This window comes from Trichosurus vulpecula, chromosome 8 (assembly GCF_011100635.1).
Source record: "Trichosurus vulpecula isolate mTriVul1 chromosome 8, mTriVul1.pri, whole genome shotgun sequence".
Taxonomy (NCBI): Eukaryota; Metazoa; Chordata; class Mammalia; order Diprotodontia; family Phalangeridae; genus Trichosurus; species Trichosurus vulpecula.
This window is the reverse complement of record NC_050580.1, coordinates 204,912,939-204,927,492: the sequence shown is the minus strand read 5'-3', so window position 1 is coordinate 204,927,492 and position 14,554 is coordinate 204,912,939. Positions and strand designations below refer to the sequence as shown.

The 14,554-nt window shown below is 45.8% G+C and overlaps 1 protein-coding gene across 1 annotated transcript in view; it reads left to right on the top strand.

The window, feature by feature from the left end:
- The window catches only part of PAPLN (papilin, proteoglycan like sulfated glycoprotein), a 90,781-nt gene that overhangs the window by 31,151 nt on the left and 45,076 nt on the right, over positions 1–14,554 (top strand). Inside the window, 7 exon segments of the mRNA XM_036735610.1 lie at positions 2,214–2,337; positions 6,544–6,624; positions 6,868–7,040; positions 8,259–8,382; positions 8,663–8,789; positions 9,981–10,046; positions 13,402–13,609. Of these exon segments, the coding sequence (XP_036591505.1) occupies positions 2,214–2,337; positions 6,544–6,624; positions 6,868–7,040; positions 8,259–8,382; positions 8,663–8,789; positions 9,981–10,046; positions 13,402–13,609 (903 nt within the window).

Sequence of the window (14,554 nt, the reverse complement as noted above, 5' to 3'; positions counted from 1 at the left end):
TTCCTCAGCTTCCTTTGATAGATCAACATCCACATCCCACTTCCTGTACATGAATGTATATACTCCAAGGCTCTGTCCTTAGTCCTCTTCATTCTCTCTCCTTCTCCCTCTCTTTTCCCCTCTCCTTCCCTTTCTTCCCCTTTCCCTCTCCCCCTTTTCCTTTTTTTACCTTTTCTCTCCCCCATTTTCTCTCCCCCCTTCTCTCTCCCCCCTTCTCTCTGCCCTTTCTCTCTCCCCTTCTTTCTCCCCCCTTTTCTCTCCCTCCTTCTCTCTCCCCCCTTTTCTCTCCCCCATTTTCTCTCCCCCCTTCTCTCTCCCCCCTTCTCTCTCCCCCCTTCTCTCTCCCCCCTTCTCTCTGCCCTTTCTCTCTCCCCTTTCTCTCTCTTCCTCCTCTCTCTCTCTCCCTTCTCTCTCTCCCCCCATCTCTCTCTCCTCCTTCTCTCTTTCCCCCTTCGCTCTCTCCTCCTCTTTTCCCTTCTCTCTTTTCTCCTTCTCCCCCTCTCCCTTTCTCCCCTTCTCCTTCTCCCCCTCTTCCTTTCTCCCTTCTTCCTCTCCCCTTCTCTCTTTCCCTTCCTTCCCTCTCTCCTCTCCCTTTCCCCTTCCCCTTCTTCCTTCTCTTCTCTCTCCCCCATCTCTGATCTTATCAGCTCCCATAGATTGAGCTGTCATTTCTATCAGATGACTCCCAGGTGTGTGTGTGTGTGTGTGTGTGTGTGTGTGTGTGTGTGTATGTATGTGTATGTCCAGCCCCAGTCTCTTTCCTGAGCTCCAATACCATAGTATCAACTACCTATCAGACATCTCTAACCAAATGTCTCATAGGCATCACAAACTTGACCTGTCCAAAACCGAGCTTGTTATCTTTTCCCCCAAACATTTCCCCCTTCCTGACTCTCCTATTTATGTTGAGATCACCACCTTTCTTCCAGCTGCCCAGATCTGCCTCTTCAGAATTGCCCTCAATTCTTCCATTTCCTTCACCTTTTATATTCGATAAGTTGCCAAGTCTTGTCAGTTCTGCCTGCACAATCTATGTTGCGTCCATCCCCTGCATCACAGCCACCACTTGGATTCAGACCTTAAGTCTCTCCCTTCTCCCATCTGTCCTCCACATAGCTGAACTTATAAATTGGTATTCCTAAGGCACAGGCCTGGCCATGTCATTCTGCTGCTCAAAGAACCCCATTGCCTTCTTGTCTCTAGGATAAAATATGAACTCCTCTGGTTGGTTTTTAAAGCCTTTCACCACCTGACCCCAGATATCTTTTTTTCGTTTAATTTTTTTAATTAACAAAAATTAATTCTATTTCCCTCTCGTCTCCCCCTCCAAAAAAAAATTAAAAAAGAAAAAAACAAAACCCATGTTAAGAAATTTCATCCCACCTTTCCAGACTTATTGCTTGTTGCTCTCCTCACACTCTCTGCGTTCCAGCCAAATTGGCCTGTTTGTTGTTCCCTCTACATGGCTTTCCTTCTCCCACTTTGGTGCCAAGCCATCCATCGCCCATGCCTGGACTGAGTTCTGCCTCCCTGCTACTTGAGGGAATTCCCAGCTGCTTTGGGTCAGCGCCATGGCCTATTCGAAGCCTAACCTGATCCGCCCCGCCCCCCCCCCCCCCTCGCCTTGCTATCATCCTCCTCCAAGAAATTACTTTTTATTTGTAGTAGCTTTCTTTGTATAGATCTTGTATTTAATTTTCTGTATGCATGTTATTCTAGTTTCTAGGTTCCTTGAGGTCAGGGACTATTTAATTTTTTTTTGTCTTTGGAGTCCCCAGTGTCTGCTATGGTGCTTGACACATAGTAGGCCCTTAATAAATGTCCTATTAGCCACAAACAGGGACAGAGGATCTTTTCACATTAGACAGGGGAGATTTCAGGGCACTGTTGCAGGTGATTCCATGAACAACTGGGCAGTTTCTTGGTTCCTTTATTCAAGAGGTCAATCCCAGGCATGGCCGGCCTGCCCATTGAGCGCTACATCCTTGAGATGGAAGCAAGTAGAACAGACTTCCCCTCTGGCCCTTGACTGACCAAACCCTATATGAGTCAATCTGGTCTCTTGGAATACCAGCTTCTGGGAGAAGAAAGAGCTCCATGACGCCATCATCTGGTGTATGTGAGTGTCTCTCTTTTCCTGACTTTGTTCAGTGTGATCCTTAACCAGACTGGCCTCTCTCTCTCCTTCCTTTTCTGCGCCTGGGCCTAGGCAGGCTGTTGGCTGTGACCACATGCTCTATTCATCGAAGAGAGAAGACAAGTGCCTGCAGTGTGGAGGTGACGGCCGGACCTGCTATCCAGTCAAAGGCACTTTTGATGCCAATGACCTCGCCAAAGGTAGGAGGCCCCAGCCTTGACCAAGTGTTAGAATTGGGAAGAAGGTGCTTAAATATGCTCTGATCATCTGAGTGTGTGTGTGTGTGTGTGTGTGTGTGTGTGTGTGTGTGTGTGTGCGTGCACGCGTGTGTGTGTGTGTGTGTGTGTGTGCGCGCGTGTGCGTGCACGCGCGCATGTGTGGACTTCTTTCCCTTTTCCTAAAACCTGTCGTCTACTTGTCGTCCCCAAATTTTTATTTTATGTCGTCTCTAGGCTCTAGGCCTGTTGCCTTTTTAAAGCACTCTTTCTCTTTGGATTTCCTCTTTAGGCTTATGTCACTGCTCCTTCCTGAGAGTGACCTTGGGTCACTCTCCTGGGTAGAAAGGGTAGCCACATTAGCACTGGGGGTCATCCCCACAACAGGCCCAACTGTCTGGACCCTCTCTTTGGCTGCCTTTGGGCAGGCTACATTCTGTGTGCTTAGAGAGAGCTGGGGTTTTTCCCAAGGATAGCCCCTGAGCCCCAGCTAATACCTTATTATGGTTCCATTAAAAAACAAAAATCCCAACTTTTAAAATTGTGCACTTGATTGCTGTTCTTCACTTGTTCAGTTGTGTCTGACTCTTTGTGACCCTGTGGACCATAGCATGCCAATACCGTCCATGCGGTTTTCTTGGTAGATATTGGAGTGCTTTGCCATTTCCTTCTCCAGTGGATTAAGAATAAGTGTTATCTCACTCAGAGTGAGAACCTGAAAACTCCTTGGCCTAGAAGGGCCAAGGTCTCTCATTACATCCTTGGCCATCTCTCCAGCTGTCCTGATGAATATCTGGTCACTGGACCCAGATGGCTCTGGAGGAGAAAGTGAGGCCAGTGACCTTGCACAGCCCTCCCTCACTCCAGTCAAAGTCATCTGCAAGTCATGGCATCATCTCCCTGATCTCCTCCTCTTCCAGGACGAAGGACAGGGGCAGCTAGATGGCGCAGTGAGTAGAGCACTGGCCCTGGAGTCAGGAGGACCTGAGTTCAAATTTGACACTTGACACGCTTACTAGCTGTGTGACCTTGGGCAAGTCACTTAACCCCAATTGCCCTGCCTTCCCCCCCTCAAAAAAAAAAAGCTAAAAAAAAAAAAGGAAGGCGAACGAAGGACAAACACAAGTCAAACAGAAGTCAAGTGACTTGCCCAGGGTCACATAGCTAGTAAGTATCTGAGGCTAGATTTGGATTCAGGCCTTCCTTACTCCAGCCTCTCTATTCACTGAGCCATTCAGCTCACCAGTAAATATGAATATTTTAATATAGAAAGGACAAAAAAGAGGATTGAATATGAAACCATTAATCGCAGCTTTTTTTTGAGGCAATTGGGGTTAACTGCCTTGTCCAGCATCACCGTAGCTAGTAAGTGTCTGAGGTCAGATTTGAACTCAGGCCCTCCTGACACCAGGGCCAGTGGTCCGTTCGCCACACCGCCTTGCTGCCCCCATATACAGCTTGTAAAAGCTTTAGCCAGATCAATCGACAAGCAAAAGAATACGCATCAACTTTAACACAGTGGTACCAACGCAGCCTTTCTTGTTAGTATCGCCTCCTGGATTTTCTTTGATTCTCTACTATTTTTTTTGTTTTTAATTTAATTTTATTCTTTTCATTTAAAAATCTATTTTCTTTCCCTCCTACCTCTACCCACTCTTCCCTTACTCCCCTCCCCCCTCCCAAAAGCCTTTGTAACAAGTAAGCAGAGTTAATATACAAATTCCTGCTTTGGCCATGCCCTCAAATTGCTGTCTCAATCTGCATCCTAAATCCATCCTTTCTCTGTCAGGAGATGGGCAGCATGTTTCATCATTTGTCCTTGGGAATCATGATTTGTTATTGAGTGGATCAGAATTCTCATATCTTTCAAAGTTGTTTGTCTTTCTAATGCTTTTATTGTATAATTGTTTTCCTGATTCTGTCCAATTTTCATCTCTGCTGTGTATTTTATTTTATTTACTTTTTAAAATAATATTTTGTTTTTTCCCCCAACTGCATGTAAAAGCAATTTTTAACATTTAAAAACAATTTTGACTTCCACATTTTCTTCCTGCCTTCCTTCGCGCCTCCCTGAGACAGATACATATGCAATGTACATATGCAATTCTGCAAAACATATTTCTATCATGTTGTGAAAGAAAACAGACCAAAACCCCCCATAAAAATACAGAAAGTGAAAAATAGCATGCTTCAACCTGCATTCATACTCCATCAGTTCTCCATCAGTTTGTTGTCACGAGTCCTTTGGAACTGTCTTAGATTGTTACATTACTGAGAACAGCTAAGTCATTCACGGTTGATTAACCTACAATATCGTTGTTACTTGTTCGTTACTTAAAAAAATAAAATACTTAGGTCTGTCCCTTGTGACCAAACAGAACTAAACTAATTCTTTTTCCCTTCAAATAATTATAGATTGCCATCATTTCCTCCACCTCCATCTTTTCTTCTTCTCCCTAGTTCCTTCAGTTGATCCTTATGTAACATAATCTCCAAATTCTTTCTTCCTCAACTATCTCTCTCCTTTTAAAGTATTTTTTTTATCTGTTTGTTTTTTTGGAGGGGGGAAGGCAAGGCAATTAGGGTTAAGTGACTTGCCCAAGGTCATACAGCTAGTAAATGTCAAACGTCTGAGGCCAGATTTGAACTCAGGTCCTCCTGACTCCAGGGCTGGTGCATACCCAGTATTCTATTTTTTAAAAAAACAAGCGTTTCTTTTTTTTTTTTCAACATTCGTTTTTTATAAGATTTTGAGTTCCAAATTTTTCTCCCTCCCTCCTCTCCCCCCTCCCCAAGATGGCAAGAAATCTGATATGTTATATATGTGCAATCATGTAAAATGTTTCCACATTAGTCACATTGTGAAGAAAGAAACAGAACAAGAAAAAGGGAAAAACCGTGAAAAAAAAAGTGAAAATACTATGCTTTGATTTGCATTCAGACTCCATAGTTCTCCCTAGGGTCTTTGGTCAGCTTATCCAATGAGCAACTGTACGTGTGTGTATGTGTGTGAATATTTATTAAGCACCTACAATATGCCAGGTACTGTGCCAAGAGCCGGGGATACAAAGAAAGGCAAAAGACAGTTTCTGCCCTCAAGAAGCTCACAATATAATGGGGGAGACAACATGCAAAAGACTACATACAAACAAGCTATGTAAAGAACAAATAGGAAATAATTAAGAGAGGGAACTAGAAGAGGAATTGGGAAAGGCTTCTGTATTAGCAAACACCCTAGCACACCTAGGATGGCCTGCTAGCACAGGTTCTTTGATCTGCTTTTATAAAGGAAAGACAGCTTCAAAGGGGTTAACAATTAAACATTGCAGACTTTATTCAATCTAACCTTCTCACAACGGTTGCTGAGCACCAGTTCCTAGAGCATTCCCTAATTACCCTTTTCGAAGAGGGGTGGGCAGCTCCCTCTATGTCTTGATGGGACCAATGGAGACAGGCACAACTTGTGCATTCCCCTAAATCCCCTCAAGCCTCAATGGGGGCCAGTTGAAACAAACACAGATTCTGCCCAAGCCTTGATGGGGGCTGATCAAGGCACACACATCATCCTTGCTTGTGCATTTCAACCCTGCAGGTTCCCCACTCACTGACCAGTGCCCACATGCTTTATACTTACACTCCACCCCTTCAGGATCCTGACCTTACCAATCTAAACAGGCGACCCCTGGCCCTTACAATCTACACAGTCTGGTAGAGATGTTTTGAACCATAGAACTCATATGTAACACCTGGGAACAAGAGATTGTTATGGCCATGGATCCTGGAAAACCAATTCTAAAAAATACTAATGAAAAAATCCACCTTGCTTACGCTTACAGCTTCCTGCAGAAGGTAGGATTTTGACTAGGACTTGAAGAAAACCAGGGAAGCTGGGAAGTAGAGATGAGGAGGGAGAGCATTCTAGGCATGAGAGATGACCGATGAAAATGCCCCAGGTTGGGAGATGGAGCATCTGGTTCCAGATAGAACAAAGAGGCCAGTGTCACCCTATGAAACAGTAGATGGCAGGGTAGGGGGGTGCGGTATAAGGTATAAAAAGACTGGAAAGGTAGGAGGGCTGGGTCATGAATATTTGGGGTAGGGGTTGGGGGGGGTAGGGAACAAGAAATACAGTCTAGGAGCTCAGTATCACTTCCCCTGACCTCCCCAGCCTCGTATTTCTGTCTCCCTCAGGTTACAACCAGATTTTGGTAATTCCTGCGGGAGCTACCAGCATCCATATTGCAGAAGCCACAGCCAGCAGGAATTTCCTGGGTATGGACTAACAGCTGATCTTGCCCTCATACTTCCCTGAGGCTAATCCCTAGGGAGAATCTGGCTCCAGGGTCAAATCCTGGTTCTAGAGCCCCAAACTGAGTACATTGTGGGTTGGGGGACTGGGCCACAGGGGAGAAGAGAAAACATAGAGCTGCAAGACATCAGCTCTTCTCTCCCTAACCCTACATGGGACTTTTCTGGCCATTTCCTTCTTTTTGTTTTCTCCTTCTTGTCCTACAGCAGTGAAGAATGTGCGGGGGGAATACTACCTGAACGGCCACTGGACAATTGAGTTTGGCCGGGCCTTGCCGGTGGCCAACACTATTCTTCAGTACGAGCGAGGGTCTGAGGGTGACCTGGCACCTGAACACCTGAACGCTCGAGGCCCGACCTCTGAGCCCCTGGTCATCGAGGTCAGTGGAGCCTGTGGAAATCGTTTGTTCTCTCTGTCCCCCACCTCTAACCCACTGAAGTAGGGATGATGCTTGGTTTGTTAAGAGGCTAATGCAGGGGAGGGGAACCTGTGGCCTTGAGGCCACATGTGGCTTTCTAGATCCTCAGGTGTGGCCTTTTGACAGTCCAAGTTTTGCAAAACATATCCTTTTATTAAGGGGATTTGTTCTGTGAAGTTTGGATTAAGTCAAAGGGCAGTACTTGAGGACCTAGAGGGCCACATGTGGCCTTGAGGCTGCAAGTTCCCCACCTCTGGGCTAGTGTCTACACTGAGAATGTGGAGGGCTTCATTATGGTTTGCTTTGGGAATAGGACTTCACATGGGAGCATTTTTATTCACCCCTTGGTATTTGTCCTGGGAATAGCAGTCATGTCCACCTAGGGCAGAGGTTCTTAACCCGTGCTTTGGTTTTTAAAAAAATATTTTAATAATTTTATTTCAGCACAATTGATTTCCTTTGTAATCCTATATATTTTATTTTATGCACTAAAAAATTATTCTGAGAAGGGATCTGTGGGCTTCACCAGACTTCCAAAGAGTCCATGACACAAAAAAAAACTTAAGGTCGGAAACCTTGGTGCAAGAATTAATCTAAGTCAAAAGGGAGAGAAGAAGAGGAAGGGAGAGAGCAGAACAGGATGAACAAGAAACGTGGGTCCTAAGAGTAGAGCTAGGACAGGATTTGAACTCAGGGACCCTGACTTTCAGGTACATTGTGTCACCCCATTTCTCAGGCCCATCCTCTTCTCTACTCCAGTAGCATGGATGGAGGCAGTGGAGGGGGGTATACTGAGTGGCCTGGGTTTGAGCCCTGCCTCTGAAACTTGCTGACTGTGGCAATTATGGGCAAATCATTTGGGTTTGGGGTCTCCTTATCTGTAGAGTCAGGATCACAAATCTTGTAGGACTTGCCTCCTCATTTTGTTTTGGGGCTCAAATGAGAGAATGAGAAGTACCTTGTAAACTTGTAACCTATTATGCTTATTTCTACTACCGAACAGAGAGAGGCGGAGAGACAGATGGAGAGATAGAGAAAAAGAGAGACACACACATACACAGAGAGAGAGAGAGAGAGAAACAGACAGACAGACCAACCCTGGGAAATGGGGAAATGGGACAGGAAGTGTGGGTCTTCTTCACTGGTTTGGAAATAGGTGATTTCTTTCCTCCGTTTCAGCTTATCAGCCAAGAGCCCAACCCAGGGGTGCAGTATGAATACTACCTGCCCCAGCAGCCCCTGGACACTGGCTTCAGCTGGAATCATGGCTCCTGGAGTGACTGCAGTGCAGAGTGTGGAGGAGGTGAGGAGGGCAGAAGAGGGGAGAGGTCACCTTGGAGCTGCGATGAGAATGACAAAGGGGAGAGAGGAGGTTCCAAGGTATAGGGAGGTGGGGGACTAGGGAAAGGCCACGAGGAAGGGTGAGGGCCCACAGAAGCAGGAGGTGTATCCCGCTCCATTAATACCTTGGATGCTCTTCCCCTCCACCTCACAGTGAGGTTGTTGGATGGGCCCCAGCTACACCTTTGGGGACACAGGCGTCCAGGCTGGGCCCAGCTCACCTGGGTACCCCTTCTTGACAGGTTATCAGACACGCCTGGTATTCTGCACCACCGACAATGAGGTTTACCCTGATCATATGTGCCGGCATAAGCCCCAGCCATCTGACAATCGCACTTGCAACCTTCAGGCCTGCCCACAAACCAAGCGGTGAGCTCTGCTCCTCCTGCCTCCATCTGACCCTTCCTCCCTCCAGCAGAGCCCTAAAACAGAGGGTTTGGGCCACGCAGCATCAGGGTTAGTCCCTTCTCCAGGATAGAGAGTCTCATGGGGTTCGGGACTTGGGAGAGGGACAAGATAGGAATTACCCATCTGGGAGTAAGAATGGAGCATCTGGCAGATATTGCCCAGGGTGAAATATTGAGACTCCGTGCCATGATGAAGACCGAGGAGTGTCAGGGAAAGGGATCCTTCCTATATGTAAGCACTGAGATAGGAAGAAAGGCAAAACATCCCCTGCCCTCAGGGAGCTTATATTCTAATGGGAAAGGCAACATATAAACAATTAGGTAGATAGAAGATACATAGAGAGAAGATGGAAGGGAGTCTAGAGAGGGAAAGGCAAGATGGCATGGACATCCTCACATTTTAGCCTCCTGATGTAACCATCTCCTGTCACCCTCTTTCTTCTGACATGGAGGGGAGCAAGAGAATAGGCCAATAGCCACTAGCTCTTCTTCAGTAAAGGGGGATCCCATTCAGAGGGAAGCCAACTGGAGCCTTCTAGAGCCTAAAGGGGACCATGTGAGATGCAAACTACCACGCTCCCAAAATAAGCTTCCAGGGGCCTTAGACACCCGAGGCCCAGAATATTCAGAGAATGGGTCTGAGGCGTATTTCCCACAGAGTCCTGTCCCCCCCATCCCCCTGCCTCCCAGACAAGGGACTTGGAATCAGGGTAGGACCTGGTTGTCTTTACCTTTCCTCCCCGCTCCACCTGCCGTGTCAGACCTAAGTGGTAGCAGAAGAGGAATTCGCACTTTCATGCCTTAGAAAAGGGTCAGTCTGGGCCTCTTGTGTCTAAGGCCCCTGGAAGCTTATTTTGGGAGGATAGTGGTTTGCGTCTCAGATGGTCCCCTTTGAGCTCTAGAAGGCTCTGGTTGGCATCCCTTTAGGCACAGTTAGGGTATTCTGTGGTGGGGATATGGATGGATGGGAGAGTTTGTGCTTCTGAGGTCTCCCAATCTCTTGTGAAGCCCTATGGGTCCACTGGGTCAGAGACTAACCTGGGGAGCCTCACAGGGAAGATAGGTGCCTGGTTGCATGGCCCTTTCTTCTGTGGTCTCAGAAGGAGAAATGCTTTTATTGGTCCTTGCAAACCCCTTTGTTCTGTGCACAAAGGATCTCATACCTCCACCGGCCGGGAGTGTGGAGCCATGGCCAAGCCGGAGGCATGTGTGGGAAAAGGTAACCGAGGGTGAGGGTGGGCATTCGGGAGTCCCCTTTCTCTGTCAGCCTACCCATAAACTGGAAATTTTAAAGCCTGCAGCGGTGGGCCCACTGAGAGCCTCCCTCAGCTGGGCAGGCTCCTTGGGCTGGTGTTGGGGCTTCTCTTGCTCTCTGCCCCCGTGGTGCGGACGGTGGCGGGCACCGGAGCTTTGCATGGCCACCATGGGGTCTGGGAACCTGGATGATCTTTGCTGTTTCAAGCAGTCCAGGCCCTTCTTTCAGCTTCTTTGTTGGCTGAATTTTGTCTTCTGGGGAGATGCCAGTTTTGAAATCTAATCCCAGGAGCTCTGGGGGAGCGGGGTTGGGAGCAAGGACAGGAACCTATGGGAGAGAAGGTGACACATTGAGATAAACAATACCTTATGGATTCAGATTGTGTCCTAAGTCCCTCATTTTTTTAAAGAGGAAACTGAGGCTTAGAGGAAAAAAGTGACAGCCAAGTCTGGTCTAGAATCTGGATATGTGGTGAAAAGAGTACCGACCTTGGAGTTTAAAGGAGCTGGATTCGAATGTGACTCTGTCACTAATTAGCTGTGTGACCCAAGCACAAATCCATTAACCTCTTTGTGCCTCAGTTTCCTCATCTGTAAAATGGGATAATAATACTATTATTGGTTAATTATTAATAAGGTTGTTACGAGGATCAAATGAGCTAATGTATATAAAGTCCTTGGCAAACCTTAAAGTGCTATGTAAAAGCTGCTATTATTAGTCATTTAAGCAGCCAACAAGCATGTATTAAGCACTTACTGTGTGCCAGGCATTTTGCTATGCACTGGAATGCAGTGAAAGGCAAAAACATAGCCCTGGCCCTCAAGAAACTCAAATTCTAACTGGGGCTTCAACATGCAAAAAGCTGTACATAGAAGATAGAGCATAAAGTGAAAAATAGCCAGGAAAGGTCCCCAGAGGAGACGCACCAGCAAGGATAGGGAAGGGCACAAATACCTCCTGAGAAGGGTGGGATCTGAGCTGAGTCTTAAAAGAAACAGAGTGAAATGAGGAGGGAAAGCCTTTCAGGCATCCGGGACAGCCAGTGAAAATGCATGGAGTGCGGAGATGGGGCATCTTATTCAGGGATCGGCAAGACCAGTGCCACCGGATCAGACAGTATGTGGAAGCAGTCAGTTAAATATTCATTAAAACCTACTATGTGGGGCGGCTTGGTGGCTCAGTGGATAGAGCACTGGCCCTGGAGTCAGAGGACCTGAGTTCAAACCCAGCCTCAGACATTAGACACTTACTAGCCATATGACTTGGGCAAGTCACTTAACCCAGATTGTCTCACAAAAAAACAAACAAAAAAACCAAAAATAAATGCAAAAAAGAGGCAAAAGACAGTAGTAGGAGTTCACAGTCTAATGGGAGAGAACAAATGTACACAAACATGCTATGTATAGAAGAAATAGGAAATAATTGGGAGAGTAGGCACTACAATTAAGAGGGAAGAGAGTACAGTTATCTCTTCTACATCTGCAGAGGGTGGTGGGGTTGGGGACGCACCCCTGCCCCGATCTGGAAAATCCATGTAAAATTTTTCAGCCTTTCCTTCCAGAGAAGAAGTCTGAATTATTATGGCATTAAAAGATAAAGTAGGCTGATGTTATACAATACTGTGCATATATTTTGTGCATTTCTGAGTTTCTAAGCTTTTTCTGTTTCATCTGTTGGCCTTCACGTGTTGTCTGCAGCTTCTGCAAAACTCCCCCCAAAATCGCATTTAATTTCTTATGCTGACCCACAATTTATTGAAACCATGATGGGGAAAGTCTTGATGTGGAAGGGGTAACTGTAATATGTTAAGAACACTGGAAAAATAGGAAAGAGGCCATGTTGTGAAAAGTTTAAAAAGCCAATAGTATTTTTTAAAAATCAATTTATTATTTTTAGTTTTCAACATTCACTTCCATAATGCAATTTTGAGTTTCAGATTTTCTCCCCCTCCCTCTCCCTCCCCCTCTCCAAGATGGCCTGAAATCTGATAGAGGCTATACTTATGCATTCATATTAAACGTATTTTCACATTAGTCATGATATAAAGAGAAATTAGAACTGATGGGATCCCAAAGAGATCATACAAGTGGGAAATGGACCTGTATGTACAAAGGTCTTCGTAGCAGCTCTTTTTGTGGTGGCAAAGAGTTAGAAATCAAGGGGAGGCCCATCCATTGGAGAATGGCTGAACAAATTGTGGTATATGAATGTAATGGAATACTGTTGTGCAGTAAAAAATGAGAAGCAGATAGACTTCATTACAACTTGAAGAGACTTATATGAACTGATGCTGAGTGAGGGGAGCAGAATGAGGAGAACATTATATCAGATTACAGACGCACGGTATTTGTAAGGACTAACTTTGACAGACTTGACTCCTCTCATCAACGTAAGGTTCAAAGACAGCTCCAAAGGACTCATGATGGAAAAAGCTATGCACATCCAGAAAAGGAGTCATGGAATCTGAATGCAGACTGAAGCAAACGATTTGGTCTCTTTTTTTTTTTTGGTTTCGTTTCTCCTTTCTCATGATTCATTCCATTGGTTATAATTCTTTACTACTAGACTATTATGTAAATAAGTTCAGTGTGAAGGCATATGTAGAACCTACATTGGATTACATGCCGTCTTGGGGGGGAGGGGGGAGGAGAGGGAGGGAGAGAAAAATTGGAACCCAAAAACTTGTGAAACTGAGTGTTGTAAACTAAAAATAAAAATAATTATAAAAAAATAGATTAAGGTAAAAAAAAATAAAAAGAACTAATGGGAGGAACTATATGAGAAAAAAGAAACAAAACAAAACACAAAAGAAAAAAAGCCAAACAGTATTTATATTTGATCCTGGAGGTAATAGGGAGCCATTGGAGTTTATTGTGAGATGATCAGTCCGGTGCTTTAGGAAAATCACTTTTTAAATGTTATTATATACTAATAACTTCATTTGATCCCCACAGTAACTCTAAAGTAGAGAGCTGTGGTTCTTATGATTACATTATTGCTTTAGTTATTTCATTTATTATCGTTTTATAAAGAGGTCGGGTGACTTGTCGAAAATCATACAATAAGTTAGTGATGAGGCCAGAACTGGAATCCAGGGTCTCCTTCCTTTTCATCCAGTGCCTTCCCCATCGTGCTATCTAGGCCTGACTTTCATTGGAGATATATGAATGAGCAGCCTCAGTATATAAGTGTCAGCCTCCCGCTTAGGGAGATGGGCAAGGGCGTGAGGAGGCCGAGTGTTTGAGGGAAGGAGCTTCCTGCTCAATGCTTCTCCTGCATCAGAGCCCAGATGTGGTCTAGCTTCCTTTTCCCCTTGCAGCTGGAAGGCTGGGCCGTGGAGTGCTTGCTCAGCTCCATGTGGAGGAGGTTCCCAGTCCCGCCACGTCTACTGCGTTGTATCCGATGGGGCAGGCACAGAGGAGGCGACTGATGAAGCTTCATGTGAAGCCTTGCCAGGGAGGCCCCCAAACACACGGTCCTGCAACCTGCACAGGTGTGCAGCATGGAGCTCAGGGCCTTGGGGAGAGGTGAGTCCTGGAGATGGGGAATTGGAGAGGAGTCCTGAAATGCAGGGCCTCCAGTGTAGAAAAAGAGGACACACAGGGATGGGATGAGATCTGCTCTGTTCTGGAGGAGTGTGTGTTTGTGTGCTTTCGACCATGTATTCTGGCACAGTGAAGAATTGACCATGTGTGGTTGGGGGTGGGGAGTATGGCAAGGAACTGACTACTTGGTGCCTCTGGCCACAAAAGGCCTTCTTTGCTAGGGCAGACTGGATAATTTCCATTAAGCTGGCAAGTTTCCGTGGGCATAACTCACTAAACAGGTGTAATGAGAGACTGGCCAATGAGAGCTCAGTCCTTATGAGAATGTGTACTTTCTTCTGAGCATGTGCAGCTTTCAGTACATGTGTAGGTATTCTGTAACTGTTTCTTGTCAGCTCATCACATAGTGAAGAAACAAACTGTTGATTGGCTGCTGAGCTGAAACAGACACTAAAAGAGAGTTCTTTATGGCTTTCCTGCCTGGTTATTTTCAAGTGAGGAGGCAAGGACTGCTATAAATACCTCATGGTGGGGAGAGAGCCACTTCCAGCTCTGCAAAACTGCCCATCTTGGGCAGAATTATGGTTACATAGGGTTTTCAGGGTTATCAGATTACTGTGCTCAACACACAATATGATAAAAATATAAAGTAGGGGAGGGGTTAGCAAAAAAGAATACCAGCCTGAAAGTTGACAGACCTGAGTGCTAATCCTAACTAGCTGTATGATCTTGGGAAATTCGCTGTTCCTCTCTGGGTCTCAGTTGTTGTTTCAGTCATGGCCACCTCTTTGTGACCCCATTTGGGGTTTTCTTGGCAAAGATACTGGAGTGGTTTGCCATTTCCTTCTCCAGCTCATTTTACAGATGAGGAAACTGAGGCAAACAGGGTTAAGTGATTTACCCAGGGTCCCACAGCTAGTAAGTGTC